The following is a 23688-nucleotide window of genomic DNA, read 5'->3' on the forward strand; positions in this document are numbered from 1 at the left end:
TCTATTTATTTATTTTGAGAGACACAGAGAGAGAGAGGCAGAGAGAGAGAGGAAGAGACAGTGCAGAGCCTGATGCAGGGCTTCATCTCACAAACTGTGAGATCATGACCTGAGCCGAAATCAAGAGTTGGACACCTAGCAGACTAAACCACCAGGCGCCCTGGAGTCCTCCTTTTTATGGGGATATTAATATCTGCCCCTTTTCTGGGGTTGATGTGACGATTAAGTGAGAAATACATGTGATAATGCCTTATTAACTGTAAATCATTCTACAAATATAAAATTTTTTTTACTACCGCTTCTTGGTCTTGCCTCCCCATTTCCTTGCCCTGAAGGTCTCGGAACATTCATTCATTCATTTGCTTAACAACCGATTTTGATTACCTAATGTGTATACAGTATCATGCTAGGTATGGGGAAAGGAGACACAGAAGCAAAGAGCATAGCTCCTGTCCTCAGGGGGCACACATTATGGGGAGGGAGACAGACTCAGTTAACCATAACCCATACAAGGGAACCAGTGATGAGTTCTCTAAGGCTAGTTAAACAATGAGCTATGGAATTATGAGGAACAGAGCGATTAATTAGAATAGATAGAATTAGGAGAGTCAAAGAAGTCTTCCCAGAAAAGGTGATGTTCATACAGGACTTTCACTTTTTCTGTTTATTTATAAAAATATTTATTGAAGCACCTGGGTGGCTCAGGCAGTTAAGCATCCGACTCTTGATTTCAGCTCAGGTCATGATTTCATGGTTCGTGGGTTCCACCCGCACACGGGGCTCTGTGCTGACAGTGCAGAGCCTGCTTGGGATTCTCTCTCTCCCTCTCCGCTCCTCCCCACTTGTTCTCTCTCTGTCTATCTCAAAATTAATAAATTAACCTTAAAATTGTTTTTTAATATTTATTGAGCACATGCTATGTGCCAGGAATTGGACTAGTCATTGTGGATACAAGAGTGAACAAAACAGGCACCTGGCTGACTCAGTCAGTAGAACAAGCAACTCTCAATCTTGGGGGCGTGAGTTCAAACCCCACATTGGGTGTAGCGTTTACTTTTTAAAAAATGAGCCAAACAGAGATGTTATATCTTCACAGAACAACAAAGGAGGGCAAATATTTATTTCATTACAATTATGCTAAGTTTTATGAAAAAAACTACAGGAACAGTGAGAACATATTACAAAGGGGTATAAACTAGGTGGGAAAGTCAAGAAATACACCTATTGGAATCGACATTCAAGCTGAGAGCTGAAGAATGAAGAGCAGGTATCTAGGTAAAGATGATTAGGATAAATGTTTTAGGTCGCAGAAACAGGCCCTATGCAAAGGCCTTGTGGTCTTTACAGGAAGCAAGGTGAAGAGTGGCATGAGATGTGACAGGAGATATGACAGGTAGCAGACTGCATAGGCCTTTGGAGGCTACATTCATGATTTGGACTTCAATTCAAGAGCAATGAAGAACATCAAAACATTTTAAGCATGGGAGACATGATCAGACATGTCTTTTTAATTACTTGTAGGATTACTTGTACAGAATGGATGGGTAGAGGCAAGAGAAGACCTAAGGAGACCAGACTGGAGGCTACTGTGGGGCACCGGGCCAGAGAAGATGGTGGCTTGGGTCATGAGATTGACTGTACAAGGGGAGAAGAAGTCCGTAGATCTGACAAATGTTAAGGAAGTTGAGTTGACAGGATTTAGTGTTTGGAAGGATACATTGTGGGTGGGGGAAGAGCCATTTACAGAGCTAGAGACCATTCTTGGAGGACAAAGTTCGGAAGGGAGAATGATGAGTTCAGTGTGAACAAGTAGAATTTCAGGCACATGGGAGCCATCCAAGTGGCTATGTCCATTAGAGAATTGGATACATGGATTTGGAGCTCAGAGAAGGCAGAACTGGAATACCAATTTAGGAATCACTTAGACATGAACTGAAGCAAGGAACTACGGTGATCATTATAGGGTGACCCTGAAAGTAAAAGGGGGCTTAGGATCAAACCTTAGTGAACACCATTTAATGTTGGAGTTGAATGAGGTCAACCGGTCAGGGAGACTGAACTGAGCCACCAAAAACTCATGAGAGCTGTAGGAGGAAAACCAGAAAAGTGTTGGGTCATGAAAACCACAGGAAGTGAGTGAGAGTTTGCTAAAGAAGGATGAGGTGGGTTATGCCAAATGCTCCTATTGAAAGGGGTCCACTAGAATTGGCACCTCGGGGCTCCTGATATCCTTGGTAAGAGAAATCTCTATGGAACAGTGGTAGTAGAAGCCATGTTGAGTTGCGGAACGAATAGAAAGTGAGATGGTGTAGACAGGGACAGTTAGGAGAACATTGCAGGCAGAGATGCAGCGTGAGCAAAGGCATGGAGGCCTGAAAATTTATGGTGTGTTTGGAAAACTTCAAGAAAACCCAAATGACTAGAGACTTGAGTGTGGAACAGGGAGAGGGAAGGAAGAACGGCTGGAGAAGATGATGAAAAGGCAAACACAGGATGTGAACACCGTTGACTACAAAGGACAAAAGGAAGGAAAACTACTATTTTTTTTTAATGTCTTCTACATCCAGGGAGTTTTCACATCATCTCTCTCAAAACTCATGTAAACCCTGTGAGTAATGGAAACATTCTTATCTTCACGTTTCCCGCTGGGAAAATAGCTGTTCGGAGAAGCTGAATGATTTACTCAGGATCACACATCCTGTAGGCATTGGGATTCCAGGCCCCCTCCCATATCCGAGGATCTGAGCAAGTGCCTGGCCAGGAGGCAGTGTCACGTGGGAAGAACAGGGCCAGAATCCCTCTTATCCAGCAGAGATGTAGTGTCAGGTGAGTTAGCCAAAGCAGAGAAAGAGTAGTCCAAAAACCAAAGCCAAGCGCAACAAGAAAATAGTTCAAGAGCCAAATGGTTGCTCCATCCAGAAGTCAGGTTGCCAGAGCCAAGAGAGGTTAGTCTACAAAGCCAAAACCCCACCCAGTAATTGGTCCAAAAGCCAAGTTAATCATAAGCAGTAGAGCTTGATCAAAGAGAGGGCCGAGGAAAGCCAGGAGACTTCACAAGTAGGTGAGCCAACAGCTAAGCCTCAAGCTTCCCGTCGAGCTGACATCAAGGTCCCGGGGATTTGAAGATGGGGAGGAGGTGAAGAACTAAACAATTAGGTCCTCCCGAGAATAGCGTCATTGGAAATGTTTTGTGCAAAGATTCTGCTGGTGCCTCTGTGAAGAAGGGCCATGAAGGTCCAGATAACACTACCTCCTCAATCTGGATCTCAGAGAGAAAGGACAACTTGGGCTCAGTCCACAGATTCAACTGCTCTCTGCAGAGTGGAATATGGGTAGGGCACTAGCTTGGTCCTTGGACTTGAGAAATTATACTGATTTGTATCCTAGAGGAAAAATACGAAGACCCCTAAAGAGGAACACTAAACACAGACCTAGTCTATCCAGGGTCCTCAAGACAGCAAGAGCTGTAGGGCAACCAAGCTAGGCCACAAGCATCTATTAAGGGCTTGCCTAAAAATAAGTCTTCTCAGGGACATGTGGCTGGCTCAGTGGGCGGAGCATGACTCTTGATCTCAGGATTGTGAGTTCAAGCCCCATGCTGGGTGTAGGGATTACTTAAAAATAAACTCTTAAAAAAAAAAAAAAGTCTTCTCACTGGCACAATAGTTTTTCACTGTTTCATTTAAGCCTTGCAACTACTCCATAGAGTATTGTTCACCCCTGCCCCTGGCTCGCCACTCCAATTGTTTAAACAGATGAGGAAGCTGAAGCTAGAGCAAGGTAAGTGACTGCCCAAAGTCACACAGTTGGATGGAGACCAGAAGTGCAAGTTGAGGGGTTCCTGGGGGGCTCAGTCAGTTGAGGTCCAGTTCTTGATTTTGGCTCAGGTCATGATCTCCTGGTTTGTGGGACTGAGCCCTGCATCAGGCTCTGTGCTGACAGCATGGAGCCTGCTTGGGATTCTCTCTCTCCCTCTCTCTCTGCCCCTCCCCTGCTTGCTCTCTCTCTCTTTCAAAGCAAAGAAATAAACTTAAAAAAAAGGTGCAATTTGAGTTCAAGCTTTGTTTTATGCAAATTCTGTCTCTTTCTGCTCCGGAAAAGAAACTGATCAAGGAAGGCTTCCCAGAGGAGGAGGTGCCTGAACTGCCCAAATGACAGTCCCAAATGTGAAAGGGTGGCAGCACCCTCTGGGCAAAGGCACAAAGATGCAACACAGCACATCCAGTTAAGAACACAAAACATGGTTCTTAGAATGTGAGCTCCTTGAGGACAAGAAGGTGCAGCTCCTAGAATGGGGCCTGGGGCTCCGCAGGCACTGTTTGAAGGAATGAATGTCTGGAACACAGTGTACCTGGAGGTGAGGCTCGGAAGGTAGACCTGTATCAGAAGATGGTGGGGCTTGTAGACAATATGGAAGACTAGTGGAAGAGGCGAGAAGGGGACCTGGGCGCATGTGCAGAGAACACGTGAGGAGAGAATCGGCTGCAAGGTGGTTCCAGGAGACAAGAGGAAGGCCAGAGGTAAATCAGGCTAGGGTAAAGGAACGACAGAGTCAGGAAACGTTTAGGAGTCAAGGTGCCTGGCACCACTCTGAAGGGGAGGGGTGATCTATACGCGTCTGCAGGCAGAAAGGCAGGAGCAGTGGAATGATGGATGATGGTACCTGTGGAGGGAACAAGTGTGGGTGGTGGATACCCCCCGCCCCGTCCCCGCCAGGTAGGCTGCAACCTCAGCAGTCACTCCGTAGGTTGCAAGCCAGAGAGGGAGGGGCCTCCCGGACGCGAGAAGGCATCAGCAACCTGCCAGAACCCGGTTAACAAAGGCAGGACTACAATTCCCAGCATGCTCGGGCCCAGTGGGGTGACGGCGGGCGGTGCCTGCGCCGCACCCGCCTGGTGGGCGCGGGACCTGGGTCGGCACCCGAGCCTGTCATTCCGGAGGGGTCCGCGGGGGTGCGGGCGGGCGATGCACCCCTGTCCCCCGCGCTCCGGCCGCGCCGGGCTCGCGCCTCCCGCCCCGCGGCCCCGCCCCTTGCCCCACCCCAGCCGGGCGGCTTAGCTGGGGCCGCAGCGCGGCGGCAACATCACTCTCGCCGCGGCTGCTCCGCCCCATCCCCTTCTGTTTTTCTCTCTCATTCTCCGGTGGCAGCGGCGGGGAAGGTGGAGGCAGGGGCAGCGGCAGCCGCGCTGGCTGCAATGAATGATCCCCCAGCGCGGGGGGAGGACCCCAGGTGAGCCTCTGCCCTCGGGAGGGCCGGGACCCCCGGCCGCCCAGGACCAGCAGCCCCCGCCATGGATCCCTAGAAGAGGAGGAGGAGGAGAAGACAGCTTCGCCGCCCACCCCCATCCCATTTTCCTCTTCCTTTATCTCATTGTTGCCGTAGCTGTTTACGGCAGCGCTCCCTCTGCCCCAGCATGGGGCGGGTTCCGGGCACTGCCATTCGGCCGGTGCGGCTCCCGCGGCTGCCCGGGGATTCTGCCTAATTCTCCCTGCCCGGCCGGTGCAGCGAGGACCGGAGAGCGGTGGAGGCCCGGACTGCAGCAGCGGCGGGGCCACCTCCCAGCATCCCCACCCTAGGAGGCTGCATGCGGATTGAAGAGCGGCGCCTGGGGGCTGGGCCGGCCCGGCTGATCCGGACCTAGAGAGGACAGCAGGACCGCCCAGGCTGCGGAGGGGCCCTGGGGGCAGGAAGGACAGAGCAGCAAGATGGCCAGTAAAACCAAGGCCAGCGAGGCCCTAAAGGTGGTGGCCCGGTGCCGCCCCCTCAGCCGGAAGGAGGAGGCTGCTGGTCACGAGCAGATCCTGACCATGGACGTGAAACTGGGCCAGGTGACCCTGCGGAACCCCCGCGCTGCCCCAGGGGAGCTGCCCAAGTCCTTCACCTTTGATGCCGTGTACGATGCCAGCTCCAAGCAGGCGGACTTGTATGATGAAACCGTGAGGCCCCTGGTAGACTCGGTGCTTCAGGGTTTCAATGGCACGGTGTTTGCCTACGGCCAGACGGGCACTGGCAAGACCTACACCATGCAGGGGACCTGGGTGGAGCCCGAGCTGCGCGGGGTCATCCCCAATGCCTTTGAGCATATCTTCACCCACATCTCTCGCTCCCAGAACCAGCAGTACCTGGTCCGGGCCTCCTACCTGGAGATCTACCAGGAGGAGATTCGAGACCTGCTCTCCAAGGAGCCTGGCAAGAGGCTAGAACTGAAGGAGAACCCGGAGACCGGCGTCTACATCAAGGACCTCTCCTCCTTCGTCACCAAGAATGTCAAGGAGATTGAGCACGTGATGAACCTGGGGAACCAGACCCGGGCAGTGGGCAGCACTCACATGAATGAGGTCAGCTCCCGCTCCCATGCCATCTTTGTCATCACGGTGGAGTGCAGTGAGCGTGGCTCAGATGGTCAGGACCACATCCGTGTGGGCAAGCTCAACCTGGTGGACCTGGCTGGCAGTGAGAGGCAGAACAAGGCAGGCCCCAACACAGCCGGAGGGACGGTCACGCAGTCCACGGGGAGTGGCGGTGGTGGTGGTGGTGGTGGTGGTGGTGGTGGAGAGAGGCCTAAGGAAGCCTCCAAAATCAACCTCTCACTGTCTGCCCTGGGCAACGTGATCGCTGCTCTGGCAGGGAACAGGAGCACTCACATCCCTTACCGGGACTCCAAGCTGACCCGGCTGCTCCAGGACTCTCTGGGGGGAAACGCCAAGACCATCATGGTGGCCACCCTGGGGCCAGCTTCTCACAGCTACGACGAGAGCCTCTCCACCCTGCGCTTTGCCAACAGGGCCAAGAACATCAAGAACAAGCCCCGGGTGAACGAGGACCCCAAGGACACTCTGCTGCGGGAATTTCAGGAGGAGATCGCCCGCCTGAAGGCCCAGCTGGAGAAGAAGGGGATGCTGGGAAAGCGGCTCCGGAGGAAGAGCAGCCGCAGGAAGAAGGCTGTGTCAGCCCCAGCCGGGTACCCTGAGGGGCCAGTGATAGAGGCCTGGGTGGCTGAAGAGGAGGATGGCAACAACAACAACCACCGTCCGCCCCAGCCTACCCTGGAGTCAGCCTTGGATAAGAACATGGAGAATTACCTGCAGGAACAGAAGGAGCGTCTGGAGGAAGAGAAGGCGGCCATCCAGGATGACCGCAGCCTCGTGAGTGAGGAGAAGCAGAAGCTGCTGGAGGAAAAGGAGAAGATGCTGGAAGACCTAAGGCGGGAGCAGCAGGCCACAGAGCTGCTCGCAGCCAAGTACAAGGTAAGGGCCCCAGAGAGCAGGGGTACTCCAGAGGTCCCCAGAGGGATCTGGGTGACAGGCTTTTCTTTGAGGGTCTGTGCCCTGACCTGAGTGAAGCAAGGTGTCCTCCCTCAGCGCCACACACTGCCCTCTTGCCAGATGCTCCCCTGGAGCAGCCAGGCAAATTCCTGTGATTCCCGGCTGCTAGGCAGAACCTTCCAGGAGCATCTAGGAGGACAGACAAACTCACATGCATACACACACGAAGCAAAGCAGGCAGGTGATCTTTCAAGCCAGTGAACCTGAGCTGGTCTCACCTACTGCCTGTCCATCTCTGCTGGTGCCGTCTGTGTCAGTCGGGTCCATGGGACGACCAGGTCAGCCTCGTTTGGGTGTGGATTGTCTTGCACAGCCTCCTCCCCTGGGACCTCCTCCCTCTGCAGCACCTTCACACCTCACACCATTTTAACCATATCTGACATTCGGACAGCACTTCCCGGTTGACCAAATGCCCCACAAACGCGATCTCCTTTGAGCCCTACAGGAGCCATCCAGGGTCCTGGTTCTTAAATCCCCACCGTACAGGCAAGGAACTAAGTAAGTCTCAGAGAGGTGACATGACCAAGGTTCCATCCTACAAAATGGCAGAGCTGAGCTGGAATGCCTGGACCTCGGGCTCTTTCGGTACTTGGATGGCCAGGCAGGACTAGGGATGGATCCAGCTTCCCATGAAAGCAGTCCAAGGGAGCCATGCAGTGCAGAGCCTGGTCCTTGGTAGCATCAGGAGGGAGATTCAGGGATCACAGAGAGGGGACGGGAGAGCACTGGGCTCTACCCCGGAGCCCTGGAGTCTAGGCCCAGCTATTCTATAGCTCATTAAGTGACCTTGTATAAGTTGCTTCCTCCATTTCTCAAACCTCAGTTTCCCTTTTTGTAAAACCGAGGTGGTCTCGGCGATCTCTGAACCTCTTCCAACCTGAGAAGCAAACTGGCCCCCACACCCAGGCCTCGTCCTGGTCCCAGTAAGAGCTAGTTCCCCATTGCCCTGAGAGCTATCTGGGCCTTCCTGAGCCGTTCCCTTCCCGATGGGGGCCTCCAGGCCCTAGGTGGGGCTAAGCTACAGAGGTCCCTGCCAGGCCAGCCACAGACCTGTTAAATTTCACTGCTGCTGATGCCACAACTCAATGGTCCAGGTATTTCTGGGTCCCTGGATTCCTCAGCACTAGGGGTTGGAGGAAGGACACAGGGAACCATGCGCTTGCTGGTTCACTTGCTGGAGAGAAAAAAACATTGCTATTTTTTATGCCCTCTCAAGAGTGTGGGCTGGGGATCAGGGAACCCAGCCCGCGGAAGGAGAGCAGCAGCTGCTGCAAGACGGGCAGATGAGCTGTATGCCATTGTCTGTGTTTATGGGAATGTGTTGCTGCACCCGCGGCTCTGGCCTTGCATATTTAATATTTAATTCACCTCCGTGAGCTCAGCAAGGGTTCTGCTGAGGTGCTTCCTCAAAGAACGGATCAGGGGCCCGGCACCTTTGGGGCCATCCTGGGAGAAGCAAGATGTTAACGGCAGAATAGTTACACTCAGCTCTCCCTAGGAGGAAGGGAATCCAGGCAGTCTGGTGCTTTCCACTGGGAAAGCTTACATGGGCAGGAGTCTGTCATTGGTTTCATTACCAAGAGTGCCCCCTTACCCCTTACTTTCCCTTCTCCATCCTCATGTCCCTTAAGGCTGGGAGGCCGTGGAGGCTGAGACGGTGCAGAAGCACACTTCAGCCCTGACGAAATGGGTAGAGGGGTTGGGGTGAAGGATCCAGTGGATTCTTCCCACTGGGAACAATGGGATCTCCCATTGTTGGCAACTGACTGGCTCCCTCAGTAAGATTCTTGGATCTCAGGCAGTGTGGCCACAGATAATAGGATGGTCAGGAGATCAGGGCAGCCAGCGCCAGAATTCTTGCTCTAAAGCCATGGTCCACAGAACCCTCCTTCTTAATGCTGGCAGGGCCTTTGGGAAACTGAGGCCTGGACTTGCCCAGGGCCACACAGGTAAGTTAAGGAAATCCTAGACTCTTTATGCTTGATCTGGCCTCTCCATGACAGCAGCATCCTGATGTTACCTGTGCTACTTGATAATCAGAAAAATTCATTTTTCTGTAACTCTTTGACATCTTCACCTCAGGCAACCCCAAGAGATGGGAACTACTTGTTCCCATTTGACAGTTAGGAAAACCAAGGCTGGGGAAGTCGAGTGACTCTCTCTGTGCCCTCAGCTGATAAGCAGTGGAGCCAGGACTGGGACCCAGGTCTCCTAATGCCCCCAGACCTGTGCTCTTCTCAAGTCATCACGGTCCCTCCATGTTTGCTCACTGTGTGATTCAGGGCAAAGGCCTTCGCCTCTCTAGGCCTTAGGTTTCCGTTCGCCTAATGAGAAGTCCCGCATATCTGACACATCTCCCTGGGGACTGGGAGAAACGGTCATTATGTGCCAGGCTTTCAGACATTAGTGGAGGGGGAGGGGTGGCTGGGAAATTCCAGGAGGGGAATGAGTCCATGTCCTGTGACTTCTTATCACACCCAGCCCGGGACAAACAGCAACAAGCAACTCAAAGTGGAGCCTGGACGGAGGACCCCAAGCTCCTCGTACCTCTAAGGCGCTGGCTGGTTCAATGTTGGATGTTTCTGGGATGGAGGAAACAATTTGAGGACTCTTGAGGGATCACCAGGGCAAAGAGGGGAGGAGCGAGGTAGAGATAATCCCGGGCCTGCCTATTCCACGGGCTTGTGCCAAAGATTAAATGAGATCATTAGTGGGTGGGCATTTGAAATACGTTGAAAGAGCCAAATAAATGGAGGGGCATTAGCAGCCACAGGGTGGCTTCTGTCTACCAAGCAGGGGTCCAGTGATCTCCGGGATTGACATCTTTGTTGTTAGCTTGACTCTTTCCTTGCCGGGCCGTCCCCCACGGCCTTGCCATAACCCTGCAGCTCCGGAAGCAGAGCCGGGCAAGAAAGACGTGGGAGAACTCAGAAGGCTGGGAGCTCGGGTCCCTCCTGGAAATTAACTGAGCTTCTGCTCCCCATCAGCCACACTCTCCTCTGGTTCCCACTTCTGAGTTATGGCATCAACTCCCCTTCTCGCCTCCCCCCATTCCCTTCGTCCTGCTCACACCACCCTCTGGGGGCAACTAAGCGGTAGCTGATGCGACCTAGTGCCCTCGTTCACTCTCTGACTCATCTTACAGTCTGTCTCGCCAGCTTTCTCTTCCACCTCCAGGCTCCCTGATTCCTTTGTTCTGTCCTCACTGTGTACAAACACAGTGCCTGTCTCCTTGGAGTCTCCTTTCATCTCTCCTTCTGTGTTCACCGTGGGCCTCAGGGGGTGTTAGGTGTGCAAATGTGTGCTTGCTTGTGATTTGCGATTGTGACCAGCGAGCCTGCTTTCTCACGATCTCACGAATCGTTAGCAACCCTTATGTAGTACCTCCAGGGGGCTTGATGGCTTCCAGGGCCTATGGGGAAGGGGGCGCAGGGCAAGTCACAGACCCACAACTGAGGCTGTGGCTCTGCCGACATGTGTCTGGGCACAGTGCACGGACTGCGGTGAGCACTGGTGAAAGCATATGGATTGGTTGGGAGAAGGCCCACTTTATTCACGTTTAATTGTGCAAGGCGTTTTTGTTTTTTTTTTTTAATTTTTTTTTTAATGTTTATTTCTGAGACAGAGAGAGACAGAGCATGAGTGGGGGAGGGGAGAGAGAGAGAGGGAGACACAGGGTCAGAAGCAGGCTCCAGGCTCTGAGCTGTCAGCACAGAGCCCGGCGCGGGGCTCGAACTCACAAACCGTGAGATCATGACCTGCGCCAAAGTTGGTCACTCAACCAACTGAGCCACCCAGGCGTGCCCCGCAGACGTTTTTTAAATGACTACTTTAATTTCGCACTGAGTTGTTTGAGGGATTGGACCAGGTAATCTCTAAAACTTTGATCCTAGGTACTTAAGAGAGAAAACAGAAGTGTGTCTCGGGGAGGTCAGGGCTGCAGATGACACAAAATGAGGGTTCCAGTTAAAGAGAGGAGGGGAAGAGGCATGCCTGTTGGTCCCCACGTAACTAGGTCTGGAGGGAGAAGAGCAGGCAGGTCTTGGCCGGAGCCCAGCTCTGTCTGTGGTGGGTGTAGAAAAGAGACCCTGCAGCAGCCGCTCCCAAAGCCAAAGGGATGAGGTCATTGCAGAGAATACAAACTGCATTGAATTTTTATTGTCCACTTTGTAGGTCCCTCTTCTTCCCCTCCCCACCCCCCCACTCATGAGCACTGGGATTAACCACGAGAAGCTATGCAGAAAGGGGGTTTCAAGCTCCAGAAATAGCAGTGATCACAGTAATAATGCCGTTTACTTAACACTTGCTATGTGCCAAGCACTATACTACATATTGTATTATAAATTATGCAACTTAATCCACACAAGCACCTTCCAAGAAAGGTGGTGTCACTCTTCCCATTTTATAGCTGTTAAACCGAGGCCCATGGAGGTTAAGTAACTTGCCCAAGGCCTCATATTTTGCATGTGGCAAATCCAGTCGAGCCCGGGTTGGTTTAACACAAAATTTGATCCTCTTTTATGCTTAAAGAGTTAGGAAGATCAGCAACCTGGTTGCTAGGAAGGTGGTGGAAAATGGCAGGAGGTTGTGTGGCTGCATTGAACTTGAGGTGACAAAATCCAATGGGCAGCTAGAGATGGATCGGTGGAGTTTAAGAGGAGGCACAAGACCAGAGATGGAGATTGGGGGCCCGTCTTTAGAAGAGATCTTAAATGGGACCCTCACCCTCTGTTCTTGACACTCTCTCCCTCTGTGTAAATGACTCCCAGACTGGGGTCTCCCATCCTGGTCTCTCTGCTGACCTTGTTCTGTAGCGTGCTGTATTCAGAACAGGTGCATCAGACACAGACCTGAGTTTAGTGACTTACTAGCTCTGAGACCTCAGTTACCTCATCTATAAAGTGAAACAATAACAGTACCACTACGTCAGTGCTATTGGGAGGATTAAATGAGATAATCAGCGTTAAAGCACTTTGCACAGTTCCTGGCATGGAAGTGTTCGGTAAATAACAACTGTTTATTACTGCCTCATGGACAGTGTCTCCTGGCTTCACCTTCCTGATAAGTCAGACACACCACGTTTTAGTCTGGCATTCAGGGCCTGCCAGTGGCTGGCTGCCATATATCTCCTCAATCTTGCCCACCCAAGCCAGCTACTCCAGTGGGAGAACCTCACAGCCAGCTGGCCTACCCCCATCTTTTGAACCTAATAGGCACCTCACTTTCTGATGATTGCACCATTTTTTGTTTTTTTTTTAATGTTTATTTATTTTTAAGTCAGAGAGAGCCAGTATGCGCAGGGGAGGGGCAGAGAGAGAGGAGACCCAGAATCTACAGCAGGCTCCAGGCTCTGAGCTGTCAGCACAGAGCCCGATGTGGGGCTCGAACTCACAAACCGTGTGATCGTGACCTGAGCCGAAGTCGGACGCTTAACTGACTGAGCCACCAGGCACCCTGATTGTCCTGTTTTTATATCCTAGATTGTCCTGGTAGCCAGAGGATGGGAATTACAGGAGCAGATTAAAGTCAATATAAAAAACTTCCTAACACTTAGAAATGGGCTGCTTCTAGAGGTAGTGGGCTCCAATCCCTGGGAGGGCTCAAGGAGAAACTGAATGTCAGAGGCGTTCAAAAGGGATTTATGTATCAGCAAAGCCATTGAATTCGATGGTCTTTAAAGTCCCTTCCTCCTCCTAAAAGTCCTTAATTGTTGGAAATACTATTTTTTAGAGCAAAATATAAAATACTCAGTTCACCTTTTTGAAAATTCAGATTAGGGGTGTCTCGCTGGCTCAGTCAGAAGAGCATACAATTCTTGACCATGAGTTTGGTCCATGAGTTTGGTCCATTGGTCCCCTACCATGTTGGGGGTAGAGGTGACTTAAATAAATAAAACTTTATATTATTATTACTATTTTTTCTAAGTAGGCTCCATGCCCAGCGTGGAGCCCAATATGGAGCCCAACGTGGAGCTTGAACTCATAACCCTGAGATCAAGACCTGAGCTGAGATCAAGAGTCAGATGCTTAACTGACTGAGCCATCCAGGTGCCCCAATAAATAAAACCTAAAAAAGAAAAAAGAAAAAATTAAGACCAGAGGGTTTAAGTTTTAATGTATGCATTCAATCAATAATAAAAAATAATTTTCAGTTCTCTATCATGGCCAGTTAGAAAAAGACGATGAAATGAAGAAAAGAGAGAAGAGAACGGGGAGAAAGACAGGAAAGAAATAGACGGGGACGGTGAAGACGGGAAAGAGAAGTGGGGTCATAAAGGCAGGGAGAAAGAAGGAGAAAGTGGATAAAGGGGCGAACAGCAGGACTTCTGGGGAGAAGGAGCCCCAGGAGGAGAAAAAGTGCTGTGGAGGGGGGAGTTAAATACCCAGTATCGTTCCGCTCTCTGGTCTTCATGTTGGTCTCTGAATAGGGCTGTTACCAGTCTCTGGAGAGACTCCCCAGTAATCTAGGAAGTGTCTACTTCCCCAAAGCTGGTCTGGTGCCTTCCACGTCCCCCAGGACACCAGTCCCGTGCCAGACACTCGGATTTACGGGGCTGGGTCATCAGGGACTATACAACACACCCCCATCTCAGCTAAGTCCTCCACCATCCTTGAGAGAAGCCTCCTGATAAAAAGTGATGGGTGCCCCGAGCTGCGTCTGACATCTAGGTCAGAGTCCATGGCCTCTTGGCATTGATGGGATCCGTGTCTTCTCTTCCTTCCCATCCCTGGCAGCAGTGTGATCATTTAACAGAACTACCATGAGCTGGGGCATTTTATAATATAAAGATTTGCCTGGCAAGAAGCATTTAAGACTCATACATTTCCATCAGATGTTTTGGGCTTCGAGTTATGTCGAGGCTCAGCAGGCCTTTTGGTCCAGTGTTGGGTTTCTCCCTATGTGTGTTGACTGGAGGACTGTATTATTGCCCTTAGTCATTTCCAGCCCCCAGATAGCACAAGATTGCATCAAGTGGCTATGATAATGTTCTCATTGTGCTCTGAGGACTAGAGGCAAGTCCTGGAATGCAGCTAGAGAAGGGCACCCTTCTCCTGCCATGCCCTGCCAGCCTGTTGCACCTGGCCAGTCTAGGCCACTTCTGGAGCCTTCTTGGCCTGAGAGCTGTTGAACCAGGTAGCCTGAGGAGATAAGAAAATGGTCCCTCTTCCCACAAAGCTAGCCATTCTGCCATACAGCTGTGCAAGGCAGATCCCTGTTCCCAGAGTTCAGAGGGCACCTGTTCTTGTGGTTTGGTATATCTAGAATTTGTGATATGCTGAGAAATTCCTGGGCATTAACTCCTGGTCATATTAGAGTTATTTCTCAGTCGTCTCCCTTTCCTGCCAGAGGTACTTAACCGAGGAGTACCAGGTCCTGGGCTGATCTGTTTCTATAGCACTAGGTGACGGACCTGCAGGCTTTCTCCTTTCTTGAGGTGAGCCAGCAGAATAATAATGACAACAATAGTAATGATGATGATAGCTACCGTTTCTTTAGTGCAAGTTTCGTACAGCCAAACACACTGCCTGTGTTCTTTATGTGCATTGTTTTTCTTTAATCCGCACATCAGCCCCGTGAAGTAGTACTATTTTAATCTCCACGTGACCAGTGAGGCTACCGAGACTCCTTAAGGAAGGAACAACCCAGGGTCACTTGCCTAGGAAGTGTTAGGGCCAGAACAGGAGCCTCCGTCTGCCTGTCTCCAGAGCCCACGATCTTTACCTCCACACTGTAACACCAACTCAGATACGGGAGATTCATGCCAGATCCCGGGCTAATAGGCCCCAGTGGGAGCTCTTATCTGGCGAGATGCTTAACTCAACCCATCTCTGGCCTTCCGTATGATGCAAACCCCCAACCCCTAACTCACCTGGCTCCATTCATTCATATCATCAACAAATCTTTTTGAGTACCCATGACCAGGAGCATGTATCAGTAGGTATAGTTGAGTAAGTCTTTAAATTATTTAAATTTCTGGAAGGAATGATAAGAATTCACTAATAGTGGTTATTTCTAAGAATTTTAATGGGGAGGGAGGCTTTCATTTTTCAATTTATACTTTTTTTACCTTTATCTTTTTATTTTTACTGCAAGCATATAGTACTTTGTTAAATAAAAACTAATCTAAAAATTTTAAGGGAGGAAAAATATATAAAAGAAATGTGTTAACACCTGGTTGGAAGATTGGCTTAAAAACAATGAATAATTGGGGCGCCTGGGTGGCTCAGTCGGTTAAGCGTCTGACTTCGGCTCAGGTCATGAGCTCACTGTTCGTGAGTTCAAGCCCCGCGTCGGGCTCTGTGCTGACAGCTCGGAGCCTGGAGCCTGTTTCCGATTCTGTGTCTCCCTCTCTCTCTCTGGCCCTCCCCCATTCATGCTCTGTCTCTCTCTGTCTCAAAAATAAATAAACGTTAAAAAAAATTATTTAAAAAAAATGAATAATTGAGGGAGATCCGGGTTGATAATCATTCTCAGTGATATTCAGTTATTGGTAATCCTGTGACCGTGGACAAGTCACTTCCCCTCCCAGGGACTGTAAGACATGATCAGTAGATGATTCCTTGCTTTCTATACTATTTGCTGATTCACCTCAGAAGCAGCAGGTCAGGAGCCCAGGGTTAGAGGTCAGCCTGAATGATGGGCAGTGGGGACTGGAGAGGAATGACCAAGCATTGCCTGGGGGCTGGAGGCTGTATGACCCCAGTGACCCACCTAAGCCCTTGGCCCCGTGCCCAGGCTGTCAAATGCTGAGTCTGCCCTTTATGCCTCCTTAGGTCTCATCCAGTTCTGACATTATAGTGTTCTGTTGTTCACTTGCATCCCTGGTGCTGGAGAGACACCCTCTAGAACACTACATCTAAACAAGGGAAGGTGGGGATCAGATGTGAGGTGTTTGTGGTTTTCTGACTGAAGTGAACGGGCTGTTTTTTTTTCTTCCCGCTTTTCTCCGAGGGGCATCCGTCCCCTGTCCAATACAAAGCTGGGAGCGGAGTCCAGCTCAGTTCACTCCCCAGCCAATATGCTTCCCGATCGCTAATTTTTTTCTTCTTGATGGGAGAATTCCTAGCATTTGAGAGACCAATCCTTTCTGTTGTGTTTTGAGCCATCCAAGGAGACTCAAGGCAGGAAACAGCCTGAGTCTCCTGATTTCTGTCCCCCGGGGCAGAAAATCACTGCAAATAGCACGGTTCTTCCCTTTACTGTTGTCTCTTTGGTTTCTTTTTCTTTTTTCTTTCTTTCTTTTTTTTTTTTTCCTCTTACTGCTATCTTCTCAAGATCTGTAACGAGGGAGCCACAGAAGGAGAAATAGGCCTGTGACAGTGGGAGTGGTGGTAACAAGAGATTTGAGCAAGGACTGTTCCACTGATTGTTTTGTGTTGCTCTTGGTGATGAGTAGACACTGATTGACAAGTAACTGCTGACATTTGATTGTACTTTATCACTTACCAAGTACTTTCACATCTGTTACCCAACTCACCGTTCTTACCCAAAGCCTGCAAGGTTGGTGGTATTCTCTTCTGTTTTACAGATAAGGAAACTGAAGTCCAGGGTCTGATGCCCTAGATTTCATAGCAAATAGATTGTAATAGATTACATAGCAAATGTACCAGCATTCAGGCTCCCTGACATACCCAGTGCTGTTTATATCATTCCTCTGTGGAACTTGGGAGGTGGCCTTTCCCATGAACATTCCAGGGGTTAGCCTCTCTCCGGGATGCTAGTGACACTGACAGCCTCCCTCCAGGCATGTGGTTAAGACTCTAACCCACTCATCTCAGAGGCCCCCAGAAGATGCCTCAGGCAAAAGCATCTTCAGCAGACATCTGCCTGTTTCGCCTCAGAGAGAAAGAAATGGCGCCCTGAGCTTTCCTGATGGTTCCCGAATTGGCAAAGGTGCAAATACCAAATGCTGCTTCTCTCCTAGGCTCCTTCCTTCCTGAACCCAGGAGAAAGCTGTGGAACGGGGAAAAGGACGCCAGTGGAGTTAGGAAGCTGCTGTTCAAATATCACCTCTGCCATTTACTGGCTCCATGACCTTGAGCGAGTCTGTTTACCAGTCTGAATCTCAGTTTCCTTTTATGTCAAGTGGTAATCATTCTTGTTATCTCAAATGGGATGATTAATCTTAAAAGGACCTAGCCTGGCCACAGGCACATGGCAAGTTGCATCTGTGATTCCTGTCGCCCTCAGAATGTCATAGATTAGCTGGCGCTGGCAGGGCAGAGCCTGTCTGGCTTCTGTGAAATCATACCTGATCGTATCTTCTCAGAAGAGTGGCTCTCTGGGCCTGGCTGTCTCCTGTCTTTCCAGATCGGCGCTTAATGAGTACTGAGGCCTCCTTCCTCTTCCTTCTGGTCTTGCACTGGACCCTGCACAGGAAGGGGTGAACCTCTGAATATCCCAAGCTGGGCCTGAAGGCTGACATGGTCCCTGTGATGAAATGGGCTATCAGTTGTCACAGCAGCCGCCTCTAATGCCTGGAATCAAGACCCTGGTCAAATTGGGAAATTATCTGGGAAGGACATAGTCAATGTAGGAGCAGATTACACTTCTTTATTTTATTTATTTTTTAATGTTCATTTCTGAGACAGAGAGAGACAGAGCATGAGTGGGGGAGGGGCAGAGAGAGAGGGAGACACTGAATCTGAAGCGGGCTCCAGGCTCTGAGCTGTCAGCACAGAGCCCGACAACGGGGCTTAAACTCACAAACCGTGAGATCATGACCTGAGCCGAAGTCGGTCGCTCAACCAACTGAGCCACCCAGGCACCCCCAGATTACACTTAAAATTTCCTGGATTATGAGACTCCAGGCTTAGACTACTCCATCTCTGTTGACACATCTTAGTGTCCCATCTGTAAAGCAAAGGGGGTGGGGTCCATGATTTGCTGAGGCTGCCTTACTTCTGCTGTGATTTGTATCAGTCTCTCAAGAGTCAGACCATGGCCCTGGAGCGCCCAGCCCTGCCTCTTCCACCCCCACAGCCTCTGCTGGCCTTTTAGTTACACTGGACTTATTTAGAACCAGTAGGACCAAACCCAGTCCTGTCCACAGGCCCCACCCACCTGTCTTTTGCCTTGAGAGATCACAAAGGCAGCATTAACTAGGGCAGCTAAGAGCTCCAGGGAACTGTTCCTGGGGACTAGGAACCCTGTATTCCCAGCCCCTCTGTTTAGTAAATCCCAGCCTGAAGTGGGCCTACGGATTTGAGGCATCCCTGTCCCTCCCTGTCCTCCATAGGTGATAGTAAGGACAGAGATCTGAAGAAAAGGAGGAGATGGCAACCGGTATCCTCAGAAAAATGAGGGGGGGGGGACATAAAAGTAAAAGCAACAAAAAAATCCCACCCATGTTTCCAAGCAAAGAATTGAAGTCATGCATGACATATTTCAGAGCGTGGGGGCGAAGCAGACAGCATGGGTTGAGAATGGGGAGAAGGTGGGGGCTGAGACCTTGCACCTGCCCACAGATGTTGTGCCAGGACCAGCCCCCCCCCCCCCCCCCCCTTCTAGCATAAGACAGGCTCTGTCAGCCAGGCTTGGCTGACAGCGTGGGCTGGACAAGTGGGCAAGACTTGGTGAGTCACCAGAAAGGCAAATTCAGTTGTCATTCAGACCACGTCTGTGCTGGGTTTCGGCGGGGCTGGCGGAGAAGCACAGGGGCTGTGGACAAATGAGAGTGGGGTGATAACAGACAGTCAGACATCATCCAGAATTCTCTTCATAGAGCCCAGGGCCCAGCCAGAAGGAGAGATCCTGAAGCAGAGTTCTAGATCCAAGGAGGAGATCTAACATGAAGGCCAATTAGCAAGAACTGACAGAGAAATCAGTCCTGAGAGTCCTATTGTATGGGTAGGGGAGGCTCAGAACCTGGGGGCCCTGGTGGTCTTGGCTGGAACAGCAGATTCCAGGCCTGATTGGCAGCTCAAAGTCTGCCTGACTGTCTAAATGGGTATCTTGAATCCATTTGGACATTGTCAGGCAGAATTTTTTTTTAATGTGTATTCATTTTTGAGAGAGACAGGGAGAGAGAGGGAGGTGCAGAGAGACAGGGGGACAGAGGATCTGAAGCGGGCTCTGCTCTGACAGAGAGTCCAATGTGGGGCTTGAGGTCACAAACTGCGAGATCATGACCTGAGCCAAAGTCGGACACTTAACCAGCCGAGCCACCCAGGCACCCCTGTCAGGCCGAATTTTGAATGAAGAGAGCAAAGGACTAGGTGTGGGTAGCTGGAGAAAGTGGAGGCTGAACAAAGAATTGTTTTGAATCAGAGGTCTGTCTCCTTACTTAAAGATCACCAAGAAAAAAAAAAATAACTTGAAAAAAGCGTAAAAGGATATGTTGTGAAAGGAGAGCTCAGCCCTCCACAAGTCCACCTGAAAGGTATAGAGAATATAAAATAAATGGGAAGGCTCAATTTTATATCTACTATTAGAGCAGTTTTTAAAAATAATGATAATACTTCGTGCCTATGACATTGTAATAAAAGCAGCTCCATTATTTATTGCTGGCAGTAGTTTAAGTGGTTAGAACTTGGCAGTATGTTCTAAGATAGACAAAATGTTTATAATCCTTTGTCCACTCCTGAAATTTCCTTCTAAGAAAGTCATCTAAAAAAACCAAAAAATTATATGTACAAGGATGTTTGTCATAAACATTGTACACAACCAAAATATCTTTTTTTTTTAATTTTTTTAAATGTTTATTTTTATTTTTGAGACAGAGAGAGACAGAGCATGAACGGGGGAGGGTCAGAGAGAGGGAGACACAGAATCTGAAACAGGCTCCAGGCTCTGAGCTGTCAGCACGGAGCCCGATGCAGGGCTCGAACTCACGGACCGTGAGATCATGACCCGAGCGGAAATCGGATGCTTAACCGACTGAGCCACCCAGGTGCCCCAACACAACCAAAATATCTTCTAATGCAAGTTAATGAAATATATTTAAATTAGCTGCTGTATTATGCAATCATCAAACTTATAGTCATAAACCTTAGTGAAGTAACAGGAAATTCTGGAGAGATTTGATTAAATGGAAATAGCAGGACATGAGTGTATATTTATACCTTGCCTGTTGATGTGAAAAAATGATGTGTGCATATGGAAAAATCTGGAAAAACAGGGAAAATAAAAGAAGCTGAGTATGTGAGGAATATGTCTTTTCCTAATTTTCTTTTATTTCTGTGGTTATTCTGATATTAGTGCTTTTTTTTTCCTGAAGGGAGAGAAAGACAATAAAAGGTTAAATATGTGTGCTCAGGAGGGCACCTGGGGGAGTAGAGCAACTCTTGATCTCGGGGTCCTGCGTTCAAGCCCCACACTGGGCATAGAGCTTACTTAAAAAAAAAATGTGTCTTTAGAATCCCTTAATAAACTGTTAGATATTTAAAACAGTCCTCCTGAGATAACCAATTCCATAAATTTATCACCTTTTATGAACAGTAGAACTTCCCTTTCTTTGTCAAAAAAACCCAAAGTATAAGCTCTTCCTCTATGTACCAGGACTGATTGGAAACGCCTGGATCTTTCCTTCTCACACCTATTTTAATTTAATTTTATCTTTTAAAGGGAACATTTTTTTTTTAATGTTTATTCATTTGAGAGAAAGAGAGAGAGTATGAGCAGGGGAGGGGCAGAGAGAGAGGGAGACAGAATCCAAAGCGGTCTCTGTCACACTGTCAGCACAGGGCTCCCTCCACCTGATGAACCACGAGATCACGACCTGAGCCAAGGTCAGATGCTTAACTGACTGAGCCACCCAGGTGCCCCTATTTTATTATTCTTTTTTAATGTTTATCATTTTAAGAGAACGTGTGCCTGAGCGGGAGAGGGGCAGAAAGAAAGATAGAGAATCCCAAGCAGGCTGTGCACGTAGCACAGAGCCTGATGCAGGGCTCGATCTCACGACCAAGAGATCATAACCTGAGCCAAAATCATGAGTCAGACACTTAACCGACTGAGCCACTAAGGTGCTCCATATTTTATTTAATTTTTTTAAGCAAGCTCTATGCCCCAGCCTGGGGCTCGAACTCACGACCCTGAGATCAGGAGTCGCATGCTCTACCGACTGAGCCAGACAGGCACCCCCACACCTATTTTGATCGTATAGTTTCCAGGTCTATCCTCGTAACCTTTCTTTGTCTTTGCAGACTAAAGAGTCCTAATTTTTAATAGCCCTTGGATGGTTTTAGCTCCCTTCTCTAGATCACTCTCTCCGTGTCCCCAGAGACGCAGTGAGGGAACTACACACAGTGCTCCAGATTGAGCTGCGTCACCATTTTATATTAGGGTAGAATGATTTTTGTTTTGTTTCCAAAAAAGCCTTCATGATGGTGCCTGGCCAGATGCTAGTGGCTTTTTTAGCTGTGGAAGCATATTAAGCCAATGTCTTCTGGGAACAATAGAGAATTACTCCCCCCTCCCCCACTTTTTTTTTTTTTAACTCATAACTGATTGCTCACAGCTATCATTTAATGAGTAGAGCTAGGATTACTTTTTCCCAGAATGTAAAACTGTAATTGAAGCTCATCTGACATTTTTTTTGTCAGCTCACACGGCCTAGAAATTCTCTTGGACGTTACCATTTACGAAGCTCTGGGGGCATCTGTGGAGCTGGGTATCTGGCCAGTGCTCTCTTTCTTGTGTGATTTCTAGTGGAGATCAGTCCTGTCTTTTAACATCTGAACAGTTTTCCATCCAGAGAGATGCCTGTTTCTGTTTCCTTTTCCTAATCCACCCCCCTATTACGAGAATATACTTCCCTTTTCTGTCTCCTTACCCCCCACTGACCCCAGCCCCCCTATCTAACTTAACCAAGGCAGGGGTATTTTAACCTCTAACGTTCTGGCCACTGGCTTCCCCATGTACCGGAATAACCATGGGGATGAGTCAGACACGATTTTCTCCTGATAGAAACGTGTTGCTCTTCTCTTAGCAGGTTCTGCTTCCTAAAACATTGAACAGAATGTCTGGCGTAGAAAGAGCATGGGCTTTGGAGCCAGGCCGACCTGGGCCTGGATTTTCCATTTAAATTTAATGGCCGTGATGTGACTGATGGTGGATGGATAACTTAACCTGTCGGAGCTTTTGTAAGGAAAATGATGGTGCTAACAGCATGCCCCTTAAAGCATGTCACACGGGCCACCTGGGGATCTCCTTACAAAGCAGATTCTGATTCACTAGGTCTGTGTAGGGCCCAAGATCCTGCATTTGTAACAAGTCCCCCGGTAATATTGATTCTGGGGGGAATCTCAAAAAGCAGTGATTCTGGGGCACCTGGGTGACTCAGTCAGCTAAGTGTCTGACTCTTGATTCTGGCTCGGGTCATGATTTCACGGTTCCTGAGTTCAAGCCCTGCATCTGGCTCTGCACTGACAGTGTGGAGCCCACTTGGGATTCTCTTTCTCTCCATCTCTCTCTGTCCCTCCCCTGCTTGTGCTCTCTCTCTCTCTCAGAATAAATTTAGGGGCCCCTGGGTGGCTCAGTCGGTTAAGCATCCAACTTCGGCTCAGGTAATGATCTCGCATTTCATGGGTTCTAGTCCCGCATCGGGCTCTGTGCTGACAGCTCAGAGCCTGGAGCCTGCTTCGGATTCTGTGTCTCCCTCTCTCTCTCTGCCCCTCCCCCACTTGTGCTCTGTCTCTTTCTCTCAAGGATAAACATTAAAAAAATAATAATTAATTAATTAAAAAAAAAAAGCAGTGATTCTTAAATATGAACGTTGAAAAAACACCAATGCCCAGACCTCATCACTGGCTCTCCTGCCCCTTTCCAATTTGATTGACAGTGGGGTGTAGCCTGGGCCTAATAAAACCTCCCCAGGTGACTCTAATAGACATCAAAGTTTAAGACCCAATTCTTAAAGGTTTAGTAGGAGAAGTAAATATGGAACAGCTGACCAGCAAAGAAAATAATGGTTTTCTTCCTCCTGGTTCCCCGTCCTGTTCTCTCTCTCTCAACCCGGGTCCCCGTCCTTAACTCCATCAGGAAAACCGGGGCATCAGCAGTTGCCCCGCGCCTTCCTTACCAGACTCTTCCACGGAGCACCTGGCTTGGGAGTTCTCACGGCCCAAGATTATAATGCGATGTGGCCCCGCAGTGGGAATTTGAAAGGCTCCCCGGTGACTCTAATATAGCAACCAAGTTTGAGAAGTCGTGTCTTTATGAGGTGGCAAAGAGTGAAGAACACTAGAGTCACGTAGAGTACCACGGGAAGTGCAAGGACTCAGGGCTGGAGTGTTCCAGAACGGGAAGCCAGGCCAGACACCAAGTCCCCCAACATCTCATTACCCCGTATTTGGAGGGATCAGTTATCCATGGCCCCAGCAGGAGGGGGTTTCCTCCGCATATGACAGAACTGCTGCC

General features: G+C 49.5%; 1 protein-coding gene across 3 annotated transcripts in view; it reads left to right on the forward strand.

Annotated features, from left to right (window-relative positions):
- Positions 1–5706: 5706 nt before the first annotated feature.
- Positions 5707–23688, forward strand: part of KIF3C (kinesin family member 3C) — a 35438-nt gene continuing 17456 nt past the window's right edge. For all 3 annotated transcript variants that reach the window (XR_008289628.1, XM_027033364.2, XM_053201134.1), the window contains exon 1: positions 5707–7248. Coding sequence is in view for 2 of the 3 variants with exons in the window: in XM_027033364.2 (XP_026889165.2) it covers positions 5707–7248 (1542 nt within the window). In the remaining variant the exon portion in view is untranslated. The remainder of the gene's footprint in view (positions 7249–23688) is intronic.

Source organism: Acinonyx jubatus, chromosome A3, assembly GCF_027475565.1.
Source record: "Acinonyx jubatus isolate Ajub_Pintada_27869175 chromosome A3, VMU_Ajub_asm_v1.0, whole genome shotgun sequence".
Classification (NCBI taxonomy): domain Eukaryota; kingdom Metazoa; phylum Chordata; class Mammalia; order Carnivora; family Felidae; genus Acinonyx; species Acinonyx jubatus.